This window comes from Pieris brassicae, chromosome 10 (genome assembly GCF_905147105.1).
Source record: "Pieris brassicae chromosome 10, ilPieBrab1.1, whole genome shotgun sequence".
Taxonomy (NCBI): Eukaryota; Metazoa; Arthropoda; class Insecta; order Lepidoptera; family Pieridae; genus Pieris; species Pieris brassicae.
Window position 1 is genome coordinate 3831089 of NC_059674.1, and position 20469 is coordinate 3851557.

At 34.1% G+C, this 20469-nt stretch overlaps 1 protein-coding gene across 4 annotated transcripts in view; it reads left to right on the forward strand.

Moving 5' to 3' along the window:
• LOC123715059 (tyrosine-protein kinase Btk29A) overlaps window positions 1–20469 on the forward strand; it is a 32846-nt gene that overhangs the window by 7554 nt on the left and 4823 nt on the right. For 2 of the 4 annotated variants that reach the window (XM_045669874.1, XM_045669875.1), the window contains exons 5-13: window positions 6715–6785; window positions 7585–7659; window positions 9576–9640; window positions 10994–11059; window positions 12741–12869; window positions 13867–14060; window positions 18002–18173; window positions 19224–19389; window positions 20068–20163. In XM_045669874.1, coding sequence (XP_045525830.1) covers window positions 6715–6785; window positions 7585–7659; window positions 9576–9640; window positions 10994–11059; window positions 12741–12869; window positions 13867–14060; window positions 18002–18173; window positions 19224–19389; window positions 20068–20163 — 1034 coding nt within the window. Of the gene's footprint in view, window positions 1–763; window positions 787–2479; window positions 2600–6714; window positions 6786–7584; window positions 7660–9575; window positions 9641–10993; window positions 11060–12740; window positions 12870–13866; window positions 14061–18001; window positions 18174–19223; window positions 19390–20067; window positions 20164–20469 lie in introns of those variants that run through there. The other 2 variants (XM_045669877.1, XM_045669876.1) reach the window with 2 other exon arrangements.

Here is a 20469-nt window from a genome sequence, read left to right on the forward strand (position 1 = left end):
GTATATAATATACTTAACAATGTTATTTTTAATTAATCAGCCCATTACCGAATAAATTATCTGTTTTTACTTGTTATCTGTTAAACTAGTGTTTACTTGTTACATTCGCGAAGAATTCGAGTTGCCTGAACTCCTAGATTGGTTTTTGTACACGGAATTTGTAAATTCTGCAAATTTTGAACATTGGTAGTGAATAAGGGACAATGTTAATGTAAAAAGTCACTGATGACGTTTAGAAAAACAAAATTATTTTAACATAGACTATACAGCTCGTAAAGACATCCGCCATTTTGTATTGTCAAAATTCGATACTCAATACTGAATTTGGGTTTTTGGTGAAATATTTTCTATATTGTTTGAACTGTTGAGTGGTGTTTATCGATGTCAGGTTCTTGTCTCGTTTCTTAAAAGTAACTTATACCATGACTGTCATATGAGTGACGCGACCCCATTTTTTTGCTAAGTTCACTTTCTTTGGTACTGGAAAGTTTTGAGTCATAGGGTTTGTGTATTATTCGAGAGATTTGCTTGTGATAACAATAATGATTTTAAATTTGCCTTATTTTTTTTCATACTTTAAATATAAACGGGACATTACACATCCCTGTGTTGTGGGTGACAAGATCGTTTTACAACTGAGCGTTTCATAAGGTAGTTTTTGCCGCGCACCACCGCTACGTGGAACCAGCTGCCCACTGAAGTAATTCCAAACCTAGAGACTTGGACTCAAGAAAAGAAAATACAATCCTAAAAAGCCAGCAACGCACTTGCGAGCCTCCTGGCAATGTGAGTGTCCATGTTTATCACTTTACATGAAATGAGGTTTCTGCTCGTGTCCTGTTACATAAAAAAAACTATACTGTCAACATCTTAAATTTTTTTGACGTGGAGTCATACACCTTCTTTTCTGAATTCGGGTACAATGGGGCTAATGGAAAGTTATAGAGGATTGCATCGAAGACAACCAAAGTGTTGTAATTTCGAAAGATTTAAAATATTATTATTTTTCGTATGTTTTAGATCAAAAAAACGACGAAGTATCAGTAGGATATATATAAGAAACACTGTAAACACTATATGTAGAGCAACATATATATAAAATCGTTATATATAAAGAAATATTGCATGGAACAAGGTAAACGAGAATCAAGTAATGTCGACGTTTTTGGGACTACACTGTATAGACATTTTTGCTGTTCTCAGAGTCATTAATTTATATGTAATGGTAAACTAATGCCCGATTAATTAACGACAGATGTACCATAGAGTATAAACAAAACACGTAAGTTTTGTTGTTTAAGGCAATGAGGCAGATCCTCTAATAAAAATGTATTATTAGCAAAATTGAAGTCTACTGCGGAGTAGGCAGTGTGTTAGCCACTAAGCCTCAGAGGCAGCTTGTACGCCTAACGTAACGCATTGTAGTTCGTCACATTATTCAAAATGTTATAAAATTTATGTAAATATTAAACTCATGTCTACGCGTCGGGAATAACAACAGCATCTATTGCATCACTTTCACTCCATTAGGCTATTACTCGTGCGAAAAGGGGACAGGCTATGTGAGCATCGAATAGTGAATGTAGGCCGTATACGTTTGATGCCCTCACTGTCTCGCCCTAAGTAACTCTGCGTTCACAATGGTTTAGAAATATTTAATTTCTATTATAGTTGTATCAAAACGATGTACCAAAAGATATTAATACAAGTATATGACCAAAAAGTAAATGTAAGTGGAGACAAGTAAAGTTCTGTATTAAATAATGAAATACCCAAAATAAGTAAATATTCTAACAAAAATGCTGTAAAAATTCAAGTGACAAGCCAAAACTCGCGTGTTTTTCCATGGAATAACACACAATACTACTATTAAATAAAACGTCACATCTGACACATGACAGATAATTAACAATATAATATTGTCTTTTATTAACATAACTTTTATACATTTAAAGAAAACATTTTTTTAACGGATTGAAGCTATGTATTGTTATAAAACACTGTGGCCACGCACGCTGTAAATCACGCGAAACTCGGGAAAAATAAATAATTATATAAAATAATTATAAGTTCATAGCGTTCATCCGTTACAAAAGTGTTTTCTTTAAATTAACAATCTAATCTAATCTTTACACCCTTTATAATAAAAAAATCAGTGGCTACAACCTTTTTAGATCTGAGCCTCAGACTTCTGTGAACAGTTTCAGGGTCTTTTGTCAATCTAATAGGTGATCAGCCTCCTGACACAAGTCGTCGACTTTTTAGGTCTAAGACAAGCCGGTTTCCACACGTTATATTCTTTCACAGCATCAGCGCACCTACGACCTCAGGCAGGAGAGTCGCAAGTTGGAAGTTACTAGGCAAACACTGCTCATATTTTATAATGAAAAATTATTAAATGCTCTACTATGCACGTCGCCTTAGTTTCGTTACGGTACATTGAAAAGTTATGAACCTCAGTCGTGTTTCGTGTGTCTCGCGTGCGGACGTCTCGCCGCTCGAATGTTACAAACAAAAACTGATAGTGAACCAATGGTTACCAAAAAGAAGTCTAAAATACCATGTCTCTCGCTATCATCATTCCTCCCGGCGTTAGAGGGTAATTTTTTTTTCTGACCTTTTTTCGCGGCCTCGCAATTGCGTTCACTCGCATTCACTTTCATGTCTTAGTAGTTGCCAAAATGGATTTTAAAGTGATAAAAATTAAGTGCTTTTTCGGGGGTTCAGTGACGTGAAGTGCAGTTTGGGTATTGAAACTGGTTATAAGTCGATGGTAAAGGTTCTTGGGTAGTCAAGTGTATGAAAAATTTGATTAATAAATTAATTATTAACAAAATGCTTTAGAGTCGAGTCGTTTGTAACAAATCGTCGATGCATTTTGCACGGCGTGATTTGGCCTAATTTCCCAGTTAGCGTATTACAGTTTCGCAACGTGGGGCAATTTGTTTAAGGGGGCTATTCGAAAATTTATTAAAATTATTTGTAATTAGAATTTAATTTATTCATTATATGTTGTACTTAATGTGTATCGTTAACACGTTAATAATTTCTTCCTAAAAAGGAAAGATATGATATAATTTATTTCTTTAATTTAACTATATTTCGTTTTAAATTAAAAGTAACTCGTAAAGTATCCTAAGTATATATTAAGGAACAAAATGGTTTTTTGTATAGACATTTAATTTTAGTAGAAAATTAGTACATAGTAACTTTTTTGTAGAAACAATTGTCTACATATGTATTCTATTTCACCATAATGTCATTAGTTTTACTTGATATAATTAATAAAATAGAGAAAACAAATCTGCTCTTTGCCCAAAGTGGGTTAAATACCACAAAATACAAAAAAAACAATTTTCTTATTAAATTTCCTTGAATTAGTTCATTTATATTAATTGATCATAAATTTAAATTGATTTATTCTGTAATTTGTATATTGCAATATATGAACTAGGATGTTACAGGCTTCTGAGGCACAGTTTTCACTAGATCAGAAACATATGTTTATCACCTAGTCCGTCGTTCCACAACTCAGCGTTTTTTAGGCCCGCGCTACCAATATGTTGGTAGCCCTGCCCACTCAAACGTTTCCGAACCAATTCTTAGATTCCTGCAAGAAAAGAGCTTACGTATTTTTAAAAGGCAGGTAACGTACTTCTGGCAGTGTGAGGACGGTTTGCCTCTTGTTCTATAAATAGATTCATGTACAGGTTATTGTAATTAATAATTACTATAATTTTAATTTTGTTTTCGTGGTTACGTAAGGAGTTCTACTTGATACTATTTATTAAGAAAACACTTTTTAAACGGTTTATTAGTTTAACATTTAAAATTATGTAAATAATTATAAGTTTTTAATGTTAATACATAGCTTCAATAACCGTTTAAAAAGTATTTTCTTAATGTGAAAAAGCTATGGTAACAAAATACAATACTATCCATTAATTTTTTTATGAAGTTCATAAGTTAGTTTAGTTTGGTTAGTTATTTAGTTTAGTTTAGTTATTAGTTTTATGAGTATGGTTGTGTTCGGTGATAATGCCCCAACAAGTAGCAAGTAACTTAGCTGTTAGAAAAAGAATGAATGTTTGTGTCTGTGCCAAATTAAAAGTCTTAAGAGCATAATTTTAAAGATTTAATCTATATATAATTATCGCTAATGTTTAAATATAATCCACTATATATAATAGTTAAACTCATCCGAAGTGGCTCGACCGATTTTAGTGAAATTTTGTGCGCATATCAGTTCATCATCAGATCATTAGGCCTACGAAGCGGACATCTATTTTTCATTCTTCTAAATGTTCTTAACATTTAAGGACGGACAGAAAAGGATGATGTTGTTTTTATGATACAGCATACAAAAATACATATAATCCTTAATTTTCACCCCTGTGCGATCAACTCCTTTTTTTGTTAATTATATGACTTGAACTCTGAGGTAAATAGAGAAAAATTCAGAAAAACTTAAAAAGTTTTCATTTCTGAAAACCGAAGTCTCTGTGGTACAAATATAGGTTAAGTAAAATCACAGAAAGGAGAAACTAAGTTCGGGGTTTGTTTATAGATAAAACTGGTTTTGATAAAACAACAGGAAAATAGATACCGGAAAATAAGCTTTTAAGTATAATAGCGAATGAATGACGTCATCAATTCAGTTATTTTTTCGAACATATATTTTTTGACTCGTGACAAACATGAAAAGTTCTCAATAAGTACTTATACTAATACTATCTTACTACTAAATAAATAGTATTAATACCCACGCTCGGTAAAAGTTAGAAAAGTGTAATACTTTCTCCGTTGCTTGGATGATTCATATCTTATTGGGTCATTTTATACGCAACGATAGATGCTTACATTACATATTGCGTCAATTACTAGTTTTTGAAAAGGAAAGTGATGTTCACTAAGGTTTGAGAAATATTATTGAGATTTAATTTATTTATTACTAATAGATTTTGCCATTCTACCGTATAGTTACCTAGTAGTGTTACCCAACTACAATTATTATTATTATTTATAATGCTTGGTTTTAGGTTTCCTAATTCCAAATTATTTTAATTTAGTGATATCCTTTCGCTTGATGCACAAATATTTTATATTAGGCTCCAATTGGGAGAGCTTTTTCTAACAATCAAATTTTACTTGGCCGTTTGTTTTCCGGAATAAAAATCTAAGTCCTAAATAAAATAAATATTCCATAAAAACCTTCAGAGTAAAAAAGAAAAAGTATCAAACTTGAATTGGTTTAACGTCTTCGAGTGTTGCGCTTAGCAACACATTTTGCGATTCATCTTTATTTATATATATATATAACTGTTTAATTTATCAGTTGGGTCGTGTTTTTTTTTTATAGAACAGGGGTCAAGCGGGCAGGAGGCTCACCTGATGTTAAGTGATTCCGCCGCCCATGGACACTCAATACCGGAGGGCTCGCGAATGCGTTGCCGGCCTTCTAAAATTATTATTTTCTATTCTTAAAAAAAGTAATATTTTTGTAATACATAAGAATAAAATAAATCAGGTTCATTACAATATAAGAAAATAACAGAACTTTATTTTATTCATAGATTTATTAATTAAATAAAAACTTGGGAATTTATTATGTACGGCAGTGATATCCAGCTCTACCTCTATAGGTTCCTGTATGTCGAAAACTGAGTCTACCAATGATTGGTGGTATTGTATTAAAATTAACCTATTAAAAAAAATAAGGGTTTGGGTGTCTCCTGTATAAGTTAGTCTGTATGTGTCCATTCCAAAATAAACGATTCAATCCTTAAGAAGCAAAACATTGTGAGTGTCCATGGGCGGCGGTATCACTTAACATCAGGTGAGCCTCCTGCCCGCTTGACCCCTGTTCTATAAAAAACACATTGTTTCGTTTTTGAATATTTACTCTCAAAAGTGACGAAGACGTTAAAGTATGAAATTGGACCATTTGATTTTATTACTCAAAGCTCCACCAGAGCTTCTGGTGGCCTTCAAAGGCTTTAGTGAAGTTCTGTTACAACTTTTAAAATATTAATACACCTATATTTATTTACACAACATAAAAAAACAACAATTGTTAATATTATGTCTCTATTTGCTTAACTCCTTCTGTATCTTTAAATCTCTACTTTACAAACATTACCTGTCCACATCGTATCCCCAACTTTTACTGTCATACTTTATAGAACAGGGAGCAAACGGGCAGGAAGCTCACCTGATGTTAAGTGGTACCGCCGCCCATGGACACTCTCAATGCTAGACGGCTCACGAGTGCGTTGCCGGCCTTTTATGTGAAACTGATCTAAAATTATCATTAATCATGTACACTTTTTCTTTTTCATGTATCCTGTTTTAGTTTAGTATTTGGTTCTTGTTTTAGTTCTGTCTATATATCTATATGTATTTTATCCCTTCTTGCTTACCTTGTCTAATTTTTTCGCACAATGGTTGGTAGAGATCGCTTAAAGGTGATAAGGCCGCCAGTTGCTCTCCTTTTTATTTCATTATGTCAATTGTTATTATATTTCTGTATGCAACGAAGTGTTAATATAATTAATTTTACAAATAATTCATATAAATGTTGAATGCTAAAAATTCTGACTTGGAATCGTATTGATGTTTTTTAAATTAATTCAGTAATATTATATCAAATATAATGTTACTTAATTATAATCGTTAATAGTAAAGGCTTGTTTTCAAAAATTATTATTATTACAGCGGTCACGGCGGCTGTCACGATGCCCGGAGGAGGGAGTGGACCTCCTGGGACACCATCAGCTAAACCCAAAGTGAGTTAATGTCTATGTGAAAAATCATTTATTCATATACGTAACATAATGTACACGTATGAACGTCAATAAAAAATAAATATATATTAAATGCTTCTAATTTTACATTTACTGACAGTTCTCAAATCAAGGGCGTAGAGTTCTTTTTATCTTTAGGTCACAATCTTGGGCACTATAAAATATGTATAATACGGGCCTAACATTTTTGTATGTCTGTCAGAAATAGACTCGAAAACTATTAAAAAAAAAATCCTGCATTTAATCCCTAAACAGGCAGACTAATCGTAAAATTTTAAAAAATGTCCAGTAAGGCAGCAGGGTCAAGTCGGGAGAGGCTATTGTAAATAATCTTTATATAATGCAAAGAGTACTTATTTTTCCATCTCTTGTATAACAATGTATACAAAACGAAAGGAAAGTCTTACTATGGGTGAGGTTTGCTATCTCCTATCAAAAAATATGTAAATCACTACATCTTAATTAGTCATAATTTCCGTCAACGCTCTGCCAGTGTGTCGTTAAGCTCTTAATTCTTAAATCTCTGTGATCTAATCCTTATAACAAAGACTATTCAATATCTATTTGCGGCGTGAAACGAACCTTAAAATGGAGGTTTGTACAAGACCCGAAGACTCCTTAAACAGAGACGCCGGAACAAAAGACCGCCTAGCCGATAGACAGTCCCAAAGCATGTAGGCTGGAAATTGATGCAAAAGCCGCAATGCATGTCGAAAAGTCGTCCATTGATGAAGAAGAGTGGCTCATGATAACATCTTTACGATTTTTTTTGTTTTTCTAGGAAAAGCGGACCAAAGTCGTCGTAGCTCTGTACCCCTTTAAGGCAATTGAAAGTGGAGACCTGTCTTTGGAAAAGGTAATAAAGCGAGTTGTATGGATGACGCAGTAAAGTAGTTAAATCAGAGCGTTAATCGAATCTCTAGACAGTTAATTAAATGTCGATATTTAATTAAGTCGCTAGGATTTTGATTTAAGTAACGCAGCTTCGAAAACGTTTAATTATCTTTCTGACCTAAAGTCAGCGTGTTGATTAACAATGTAAAGCAAGATGGTAAAACAAGACTTAGCCATTATAATTTCAATTGTTATTGTTATTTCGGTGTGGTCGTGAAGAACTGAGAGCTTGGAAATTCCGTATTTTGCTTTATTGTACATGGTTAGGTTAGTCTTGTTGCCTAGGAACAGGTTTCGTTCGGTCACTTGTCTGACGGAACTTTAGCGACTTGATTGAATATCGATCTTTAATTAACTGTCTAGAGATTCAATTAACTCTGTGATTTAACTACTTTACTGCGACAGGAATATGTTCAAATAAAACTCTATGTTTGAAGTTGGGTGACAACTGATTTTAATTGTTAAGGAGCTTATAACTAAGACAACATTACGTGTAGGGAGTTGCCTTATTGAAGAGTCGGTTAATCTAAGTGATACTTAATGTTATTGGACATTATCGGTTAAATTACAATTTATGAGTGGTAAAAACTAAAGGGCTCATATTGGCTTTAAGTGTGCGATCATTGTTTACGCTTTTAATCAATAACTAATATTATATGTAACTTAACTAATTTTAGGTTACATCACTAGCAGAAAGATTTTTTGTTTGTAATCAATATACTCACTCTCGAGTGATATAATAATAATATAAGCCTTTATTAAGACAGAATTTTACATAATTTAAAGCTCTATTCTGAGCTTACCTTGTCCATATTTTCCTTCCATATTAACCTTCGAAACTGGTTACCTCGTTGTCTCTTATTTCTTGGGTATCGAGTGATATAATAAATGATAAATGTAGAGTCGAGATTTCGTCTGTTCAGTTGTATACTCTATCTGGAATATGACTTGGATTTTGGCTGGAATATCCATTTAGTAAAAAATATATAATGGCTCTACTTTTAAGATCTGGCCTCAGATTCCTGTGCGTCAGACGTAGTCGACTTTTTGGGTCAATTCACATAATCTTATGTCTGTGTGAATAGTGTGCAAAGTATCCTGTTTCGGAACTCCTTACCTCTTGATATTAAGCAATTAGCATTTAAATTTATTTAAAAATCTTGTTTTTGATAATTTTTCTTCTGACTCGTAATTAGCTGCTTATGTATCGTGACCTAATTAACCCCTGGCTTTACATTTTTGTTTATTATTATTTTCTTTAGATTTTTTTAAAGTTATATTTAGTGATACGTGTTATTTTTTGTTGTTTATTTATACATTTGTACTTTACCCTCTATACGTGTTTCTTTTTTTAATTGTTCCATAGTAGAGTTGCCTGGAAGAAATCGCTTGTTAGCGATAGGCCCGTTTCCTAATAACTTATGTAACCTACTTTTTATATGTATGTTTTTTATGTAAGATAACGAAGTGTACATAAATATATTTTTACTTTTACTTGTTATTACGAGTGTTAAACTCGCACATCGACGGAAAGTCCATTGGTGTGATTCAAACCTACCATTTTGGTAATGGGAGACGCATAGAAATATGCTCCATTTATTGAGTATGTTAATAATATCACTCAGGGACGGAATTAATACAGGTAAACCCGCAAGGCAGAGCAATAGTTGGCCTAGTGTCTTAACGTGTGACTTTCATCCCTGGGGTCGTAAGTTGTATCCCCGTCTGTGCACTTATTGACTATCTATCTATGTACGGTGAACGAAAACATCGTGAGAAAACCGGCATGCCTTAGACTACCTGCCTATTAAATATGATCACGGAATATATACGGCAATCTGAGGTTAACACCTAAAAGGTTGTTTGCTAATGTTTCAGGGTGCAGAGTATGAAGTTATAGACGATTCGCAAGAGCATTGGTGGAAAGTGAAAGATGAAAATGGGTGAGATTAATACAAAATAAATTTATATTCATCGTTTTTTATTAATATTTGTATAACTTAATTATACGCGGTAACACTGAAAATGTTTAGAACTGGCCAGTTAGAAACATTGCTGATGAAAACTTTTATGAATTTCAATTTTAGAACTCTTTGGTAACCTAATGTAGTATATTGCATTCATTTGTCATTTGTTTTTGTGAATTGGCGGCAAATCTAAAACTCGTTGCACGTTGAACCTAACGCGAGAAAATTTTCGGTCAATGATTTATTATGAATTTCGTTGTGGGCTTACACAACAACAAAGCTTTGATAGGCTGCGATTAGCATTTCTTAATGAAGCCCCATCTCGTGCCATTATTTACAATTGGTTTAACGAGTTTAAGCCTGGACGTAGCCACCTCAATGATGATCGGCGTGACGGACATCCTTGAACAGCGACTACTGAAGATAACATCAGTTCTGTGCGACGCATGATAGAAGAACATAAGACAGTGACCTATCAGCAGATACGGGAAAGCCTAGGCATTGGTATGAGTCAAGTTCAAAAAATATTACACGAACATTTAGGCGTCAGGAAGCTTTGTACCAGATAGATTCCCCATACTTTGTAACCGACTACCAGAAACACCTTCGCATGGACTGCTGAATATTTGGCAGGTGTCGAGATAATGAGTTATCCGCCATACAGTTCTGACCCCTCTGCGCTCTGCCACTTTCATTTATTCCCACGAACTAAAGATAAAATTCGAGGAATTCGCTCCGAAGCCCCGAAAGTGCCGTGAAAGCGTCCGAAAATGCGATAGAAGAGAGCCCTAAGGAAGAATGGGCCCACGGCTTTTCTCAGTGGTTCCATGGAATTCGACGATGTGTAGATAGGAACGGAGATTACTTGGAAAAACAATAAAAGTATTCGCAACTTTCTACATTAAGCCGTTTTTCATTTTCTAAACATTTTCACTGTTACTGTACGTGTGTTTATGACTGATGTCCTCTTAAACGGCTGGAACCGTAATGAATGATTTTTTATGTATGCGTTTGAGTAGCGCCCTGGATGGTTTAATCAGCCAGGCAAATGGCGCTGTAGTCGGTATCTAGGTTATTTATCTATACAGCAAATAAACAGCTGGTATATATATAAATATATATATATTTTTTGTGTGTTCAAGTTAGTGAAATAAGTTTAGTCGAAAACTTTGTTAATAATGTTCTCCGAGCTGGCTCGTCTAAGTTTATCTGTATTGAGGCTATTTCTAATTTCTTGTTTGGGATTCGATCTAGAGACTTGATAGATCAATTATTAGTTTCTAGGGTGAACACATAAAATGTCGGTTTAATTTTTTTTTTAATTTTCAGGTCCGTCGGATATATTCCAAGTAATTATGTTAAGGAAAAGGAAACAATAGGATTGCAAAAATACGAGTAAGTTGTTTTTTTGTCAGAGTCGATAATTCCAGACATGTTGGTGGTCTTATGGCGTACTTGAGTTTTGCAACGGGACAAATTACTCGGCAACTTTGTTTAATAAAATAATGCATATATACATAAAAATTACAGTATTAAACATTTCTTAGTTAACCGCGAAGTATTGGAAGTTTTTGTTCCCTTCTAGCTTCCTTAAAGAGTGGAACATGTTGTAATGGTTTCATTCCGTCAAACAGGCACTTGTTGCTAGGGCTTACTCTCCAATAAGCCGTATCTTTTAAACTGTTCCGTATAAAAAAAAAAATTACGAAGTGAAACTTCTTTATGGAAGTTAAATAAGATAAAGTTTAACAAAAGGCTTTTATTATCATAGACATATTTAATACAATTATTTCATTTTACCTTATGACTACTAAGATTATTACAGAATTTCATTAATTGTAATAGAATTATTACTATCATTGTTATTATTATTATATATTTTTGTTATTAATGACTTCGAAGCTCTTCGAATCAACTATGGTAGGGACAAGAAAAAGATGGCGCGTGACGGAAAAATCTGACGCGTAACCGAAAAATGTGATGGTATTTTTTTCCAAACACCGATAATGAAGTTCACTTCAAAAAAGTTTGTATATGCATCTACACGGCCTATAGGGACAATGGTGGTGTGGATAAAATCGGCTCGTAGTTCAAATCGGTAGTAGCAGTAGGGTTGATAAGCCGTGTGTGTGCTTTTTCTCCATTTTCAAACGATTGCCCGTACCTTATTTGGAACTTAATATATACGTTCAAGTACTGGGCTATGATTTTCTTTTTTGGTGGTTACATCAACAGTAAATAATTACTTTTTATACACATATTACCCACACATTGTCTATGCTTTAAAACCAAATGCATTTTCGAGGATTCCTACAAAATATTAATACGTTTATTATTATTTTTGAGAGCTTTGCTTAGTTTTGCTGACAAGAGGAAGGGGGTGGGGGAGGGGAATAAATTGTAGTAAATCTGCTTACGTAACTTGAACGGCCCCATTACAATGGGCGGCGGTATCACTTAACTGGTTCTATAAACTACTAGAGACACGTGTTGATGCTTAGGTTTTATTTCTCAAAAATGACAAAAATGTCACTTACATGAGAATAATACTTTAGATTAACATTATATTGTAGTCATTCGATAAAACGAAAGTCGTAAATGCAATAAACTTAAAAGCAAAAGTAACCAAAGACATGAATAAAAATTACATATAAGAAATGAATTTAAAAGTAGTATTGTCTTTTGTTAAAATAGCTTTAACACATTAAGAAAAACACTTTTTGAACGGATTAAAGATATGTATTATTATTAAAATTTAGAATTATTTACATAATTCTAAATTAGTATTTAAAAGTAATTTTGTCTAACATATTCACTTAGCTTCGATTTGAATGAATTGAAAGAAGTAATATTTTTTTTAAATATTTGTGGGTAGTTTATTATACAGCTGTGCGCTTAAAGAATACTTAAAGATTACACATGTACTATATTATTATTAAAATGTGGGTTACTAGAACTGAAAGGGTAAAAAAATGTATCAAAAAATTGAGTTGACTAAGGGGTTTGGAAAATTGTGTAAGAATTGTCCGGAGGATTTTGTTTACAATGACACTACAATTTTTTATCCACCTTTCAGATGGTACGTTGGTGAAATGTCACGACAGCGAGCTGAATCTCTCCTCAAGCAAGAAGATAAGGAAGGATGTTTTGTTGTACGCAACTCCTCTACCAAGGGAATGTACACGCTTTCACTATATACCAAAGTGTAAGTATTGCATAGATACCAGAGTGGCTTCAGCGACTTAGTGAGCAAGACAAGCCTTTGTGCTTAGCATTATCTTGGTCGTGTTTCCATATATTAATTATTATACGATACTAAATTCGTCAACCAAACATTATCTAATGAGATGGAAATCCTTTGTATTTCATTAGTACTAATGAAATAACAATGGCTCGTATTTAGATGTGATCTATTTCATGATTTTCTGTATAGGTAAATAGGTGATGCGCCCGCGCTTCTTGTGCGTACTTGCTAACACGCATTTCGTATAACACTTGTAAAAATAATTAATTAACGATTTTTACTTAAATTCGGATTTTAATGATAATCTAACATAAGCTCTTCATCAGCTTGCCAAATGGCAAAGCCTTCCCCCACTCAAATTCATTCACTCTCTTTGATTACCTCGTAAATCTCGAATCGGCATTTAAATAATAATCAATGGCACTACAACCCTTTTTAGGTCTTGTACCTTTGTTTAATTATATAAGAAGGGTATTCATAATAATATATATGTGTATTACATCTTGCACGTGACCACTATAATCAGTGTATATATAAATGTACTTTAAAAAAATCAACGGCACTACATTTTTAGGTCTGGGCCTCAGATTTATGTATCTGTTTCATGATCATTTGTTAATCGAATAGGCAAGTAGGTGATCAGCCTTCTGTGCCTGACACTCGCCGTCGACATTTTGCGTCTACAGCAAGCCGGTTTCCTCTCAATGTTTTCCTTCACCGTTCGAGCTAATGTTAAATGCGCACATAGAAAGAAAATCCATTGGTGAACAGCCGGGGATTGAACCTGTCGTAGGTTCAGGTCAGGCCACTAGGCCAACACTACTGAATCGGCATTTAACTACCGAAAATATTCCTCACGTCAAGCACCAAGCTTTCTGACGTGCTATGAGTGAGACAACGTACCCCGCTAACAGGTGCCATATAGGCCGGCTCCTTAAACTTGAACTATCAATTGCAGCACTCACCCCCAAACCAAACATTACCACATAAAGCACAACGGACGGGGCGAATTCTACCTCTCGGATAAGCATTGCTGTCCAACAATTCCGGACCTGATCAACTACCACAGGCATAATAGTGGTGGACTATGTTCGCGACTCAAGGCCACGCCCTGCGATCGCCCCGCCCCGCCCACGGCTGGATTGTCGCACGGTAAGACTACATAACCTTTCTTGTGATATTATGTGTAAACGAACGTAATACATAACTGTAATATAATAATTCTGGATGCTTTGTGTCTTCCGCATTATTTCTTTGCATTTTTACAGACACCTAGGTGATCGGTCTTATGTGCCTGACACGTGTGGGACTTAGTCAGATCCTATATTTCAAGACTTTTAAGGGCCAGGGATATGATGATGTATCATTATTTATTTTATAAAATCAACATAAAATTACAATCAATTGTATTGCTTTTATAACAGACAAGCCGACGGACGTAGTCCTGTCTTAACTATGAAGTTAATTTCGAGTTGGTATTATTAACTAAAAATGCTTTATGATATACAACATTCTTTGTTTTTCTGGCGCGTATATGAATAGTTTTGTTGGTATTCCGACATGGGAAAAGGCGGTATACAACTGGCCATGTGAAAAACGGATTTTCATGATTAATGCCACAGACAATTAGTGACTGTAGTTATTTCATATGTATTTTATCAATATAATAACTCCAATAGAAGCATTTGTTTTAAACGATATTCATTCTTCGACGATATTTGCAGCACGCATTCGGTTAATGTTATGTCAAATGCAATAAGGTTATATGGAAAATGTTTTGTTGGTATTCCGACATGGGAAAAGGCGATATATAACTGGCCATGGGATAAACATGGATTTTCATGATTAATGCCACAAACAATTAGTGACTATAGTTATTTCATATGTATTTTATCAATATAATAACTCCAATAGAAGCATTTGTTTTAAACGATATTCATTCTTCGACGATATTTGCAGCACGCATTCGGTTAATGTTATGTCAAATGCAATAAGGTTATATGGAAAATGTTTTGTTGGTATTCCGACATGGGAAAAGGCGATATATAACTGGCCATGGGATAAACATGGATTTTCATGATTAATGCCACAAACAATTAGTGACTATAGTTATTTCATATGTATTTTATCAATATAATAACTCCAATAGAAGCATTTGTTTTAAACGATATTCATTCTTCGACGATATTTGCAGCACGCATTCGGTTAATGTTATGTCAAATGCAATAAGGTTATATGGAAAATGTTTTGTTGGTATTCCGACATGGGAAAAGGCGATATATAACTGGCCATGGGATAAACATGGATTTTCATGATTAATGCCACAAACAATTAGTGACTATAGTTATTTCATATGTATTTTATCAATATAATAACTCCAATAGAAGCATTTGTTTTAAACGATATTCATTCTTCGACGATATTTGCAGCACGCATTCGGTTAATGTTATGTCAAATGCAATAAGGTTATATGGAAAATGTTTTGTTGGTATTCCGACATGGGAAAAGGCGATATATAACTGGCCATGGGATAAACATGGATTTTCATGATTAATGCCACAAACAATTAGTGACTATAGTTATTTCATATGTATTTTATCAATATAATAACTCCTATCGAAGCATTCATTTTAAACGATATTCATTCTTCAACGATATTTGCAGCACGCATTCGGTTAATGTTATGTCAAATGCAATAAGGTTATGTGGAAAATGTTTTGTTGGTATTCCGACATGGGAAAAGGCGATATATAACTGGCCATGGGATAAACATGGATTTTCATGATTAATGCCACAAACAATTAGTGACTATAGTTATTTCATATGTATTTTATCAATATAATAACTCCAATAGAAGCATTTGTTTTAAACGATATTCATTCTTCGACGATATTTGCAGCACGCATTCGGTTAATGTTATGTCAAATGCAATAAGGTTATATGGAAAATGTTTTGTTGGTATTCCGACATGGGAAAAGGCGATATATAACTGGCCATGGGATAAACATGGATTTTCATGATTAATGCCACAAACAATTAGTGACTATAGTTATTTCATATGTATTTTATCAATATAATAACTCCAATAGAAGCATTTGTTTTAAACGATATTCATTCTTCGACGATATTTGCAGCACGCATTCGGTTAATGTTATGTCAAATGCAATAAGGTTATATGGAAAATGTTTTGTTGGTATTCCGACATGGGAAAAGGCGATATATAACTGGCCATGGGATAAACATGGATTTTCATGATTAATGCCACAAACAATTAGTGACTATAGTTATTTCATATGTATTTTATCAATATAATAACTCCTATCGAAGCATTCATTTTAAACGATATTCATTCTTCAACGATATTTGCAGCACGCATTCGGTTAATGTTATGTCAAATGCAATAAGGTTATGTGGAAAATGTTTTGTTGGTATTCCGACATGGGAAAAGGCGATATATAACTGGCCATGGGATAAACATGGATTTTCATGATTAATGCCACAAACAATTAGTGACTATAGTTATTTCATATGTATTTTATCAATATAATAACTCCTATCGAAGCATTCATTTTAAACGATATTCATTCTTTGACAATATTTGCAGCACGCATTCGGTTAATGTTATGTCAAATGCAATAAGGTTATGTGGAAAATGTTTTGTTGGTATTCCGACATGGGAAAAGGCGATATATAACTGGCCATGGGATAAACATGGATTTTCATGATTAATGCCACAAACAATTAGTGACTATAGTTATTTCATATGTATTTTATCAATATAATAACTCCAATAGAAGCATTCATTTTAAACGATATTCATTCTTTGACGATATTTGCAGCACGCATTCGGTTAATGTTGAAATTAACTGATTGATGAACTAATTTTCCGCGCAATTTTCTTAATTTTTCCTTTCATAAGAACCTTCTCCTGACAATAACAAACACAACACAAAAAATGTTAGCGAAATCGGTCCAGCAGTTCACGCGTTATGCCGTTACCAAGGGATATAGGGATTCATTTATATATATATATATATATATATATAATTATTTTATATGTATTTTAATTACAGTCGCTACTTGTTTATGGCATTAATCTGGAAAAACCATATTTTTCACATGTCGTCTGTTGCCATGTCGGAATATCAACAAAACTATTTATATATTCGCCAGAAAAATAAAGAATGACGTATATATCTCGTAATATCGTAAAGCATTTTTAGTTAATTATACCAATTCGAAATTAATGTTTATAGTTAAGACAGGACTACGTCTGTCAGGTCCGCTAGTTAAATAATAACAAAAAGGAACGAATCAAATTAATTTATAATTCTTTAAATTAATAGAATCTCAATTATTAACCAAAGTAACAATAATATTCCACTGTCAGAACAACAACATTTCTTGATAATCGGTACAATATATATATATATAGGCGTAGCGAGTGTTTTGCCGGCCGCCCGGCTAATTGTTACATATTCGATGTTATTTATCCCGAAGCATTTAAAAAACGTAGAAAATCATTATCAATCATATAATAATAATAATAATAAGCCTTTATTCCACTACTTTGACATACATTTGATTGAAATAAAAAGAAAAAATATAGTTTTACTAAGATGCGGCCCCTGTCCGGGAGAAGGCCTCCTCCAACTTTTTCCACCCTACTTTATTTTTCGCCATCGTCATCCAATCGCTGCCAGCTACCCTCTCGATCCCGTCGGCCCATCGCTCCATTGGTCTTCCTTTCTTTCTGTTTCCTTTCGGACCCGTCCATTCTGTTACTGTTCTAGACCATCTGTCGTCTGTAAAACGGGCTACGTGGCCTGCCCATCTCCATTAAAGGGCATATTGCTCAGCATCAATAATATTGGTTTTTCTGCGAATATTTTCACTTCTATGTTTGTCGCGTAATTTTATTCCGAAAATATTCCTTATCAATCAATCATATAGTATGATTATTGATTGGCACAGTAGGCTGATCACCTACTTGCCTATTCAATTTACAAACGATCATGAAACAGATACAGAAATCTGAGGCCCAGACCTAAAAAGGTTGTAGCGGCATTGATTTTTTTAAATTTATTTTTCAGATAAATGGGAGATAGATCCTTCGGAATTAGTATTATTAGAAGAGTTAGGGGCCGGTCAATTCGGCGTTGTGCGTCGCGGCAAGTGGCGTGGGAGAATTGACACTGCTGTCAAGATGATGAAGGAGGGCACGATGTCTGAAGACGACTTCATTGATGAGGCCAAGGTTATGACGTGAGTCCTTGTCTAATTGTACATTAATGAAAGAGACGGCTATATTGCCGTACAATTTAGTTTACCATTTTTCAGGTCTCTTTGTTTATAATAAATGAGATGTTAGTTGATATTATTGATAAGATTTGGTATATAGGAGTTATTAGAGCGTAGAGATGTGGGCTCACTCTGCATCTTCTACCGCATTTACCATGGAGAGTGTTCAGAGGAGTTGTTCGGATTAATACCTGCAGCTGACTCATCGTCGGACGTCGAGGCAGAATACAAAATTGCACCCGTATCACCTCGACGTCCGCCGTTCCACGACTGAGCGTTTTTCAAGGCAATTTTTGCCACGCACCAGCGCTATGTGGAACCAGCTGCCCACTGAAGTATTTCCGAATCAATTCGACTTAGGGTCCTTCAAGAAAAGAGCGTGCAAATTCTTAAAATGCCGGCAACGCACTCGCGAGCCCTCTGGCATTGAGAGTGTCCATGGGCGGCGATATCACTTAACATCAGGTGAGCCTCCTGCCCATTTGCCCCCTATTTTATAAAAAAAAAAATTGAGCCGAGGTCAGATGGCGAGTGATACAAATAGCGTTTAAAGGAGGACTTTGTCGAGGAACTAATTAATAATAAAAATATATTTTTAGTTTAATATAGAGACAAATAATAGTGACAGGCATTTGAAGATTTTTTTAATAGATTTTGTGTTATTGGAATTATTGTTTTCATTACCAATCTGACATGATTTGCTTTCTGTGGCGAATCATTGATCACGGTTATTTGTATTATTGAACGCAATTTTTGTTTTGCCGAGCCTCGAATCACTGTATTTTTTATCAGTATCAATACGCTCATTAACTTTTCGTTTGTAAAAATTTATCACTAAATATTCTAAAATATACGCTTCGAATACACAAGAGACGGCCAGGTGTGTCGGGAGCAGAAACCTAGAGCCAATAAGACAGTGCTCACCCCCCTATAACCAATAGTGTCTCGTAGCCTAAGGGTTTCCTTGAAAGGTGATATGCCAATACCGCTCTACAAGTCATTATTTATTTCCAGCAAACTCCAGCACCAGAACTTAGTACAGCTGTACGGTGTGTGTTCAAAGCACAGACCGATATACATAGTAACTGAATATATGCGACATGGCTCGTTGTTCAACTACCTGCGACGCACATCTCCAGACCAGCTCGGCCCTGCTGTCCTGCTCGATATGTGTATACAGGTAAAATGTCAATACAAATTGACAAATGTCAATTTTTTTTTTGTAATTATACCTTTTTTTTTAGATTGTTGCGGCCGACAAACGTCCTTCACATGTTAAATACAAAATTTTAAACTTAAATTCAAACAATAACCATCTAATTGTATAATCTGAACTTTTCTTGAATCCAGTTAAACTAGTGTATTAGTTAAAAGTTCAAAATTAGTTATTACGTTGTCTGAAAATATTCTAGCTTAGAATTGTCTTTTGTTAACACAGCTTTTACACATTAAGAAAACACATTTAACGGATTGAAGCTGTGTATAAACTTATAATTATTTACATAATTTTAAATTTTTCCGACGTTTCGCGTGCTTTACGGCGTGCGTGGTCACGGTGACTGAAGACAAAAGGTGTTGAATGTCAAAAACATCACAGCTGTAGAGAAAGTTGTGTTATCTGTATTTATTTCCCCGGAGTTGATATCGACTAATTAATTATGTAAATAATTATACATAGCTTCAATCCGTTTAAAAAGATTCTATCGTGTTGGCATTGTTAAGGATAATATCGGAACGGCATAGAACCTCGAAATAAACAACCGATCAACTTCAAAACCTCTAATTGTCAAATTATCAATCATACTTAACCATAGATAATATTACGTTTAGCTGTCAGTTGCATTAAATAATTTTTCAGGTGTGCAAAGGTATGTCGTACTTAGAGAGGCATAACTACATTCATCGGGATTTGGCCGCGAGGAACTGTTTGGTTGGAGATGAAAATGTTGTCAAAGTAAGTCTACTGGAAGGTCAAAAAGACCAAAGACGAAATCGTTTGACGTATGATGTCGTGTGTTGGTTTCGATATGATCAAACATAATCAAATGGAATATGAATTTATTTTGTTTTCCGTTCTCAACACACAATGTAATAAGTCTTTCAAATATAACAACCATACCACAAATGACAAAAGTAGGGTCGGAAATATTCCTAAGACAAAGATGGTTATAAGAACTCATAATAAGAGAGAAAGAGATATATATGTCGCAGCCAACTAGCTTAATTAGCCGTTCAATTAATAGCCTAGCCTTTTAACAAA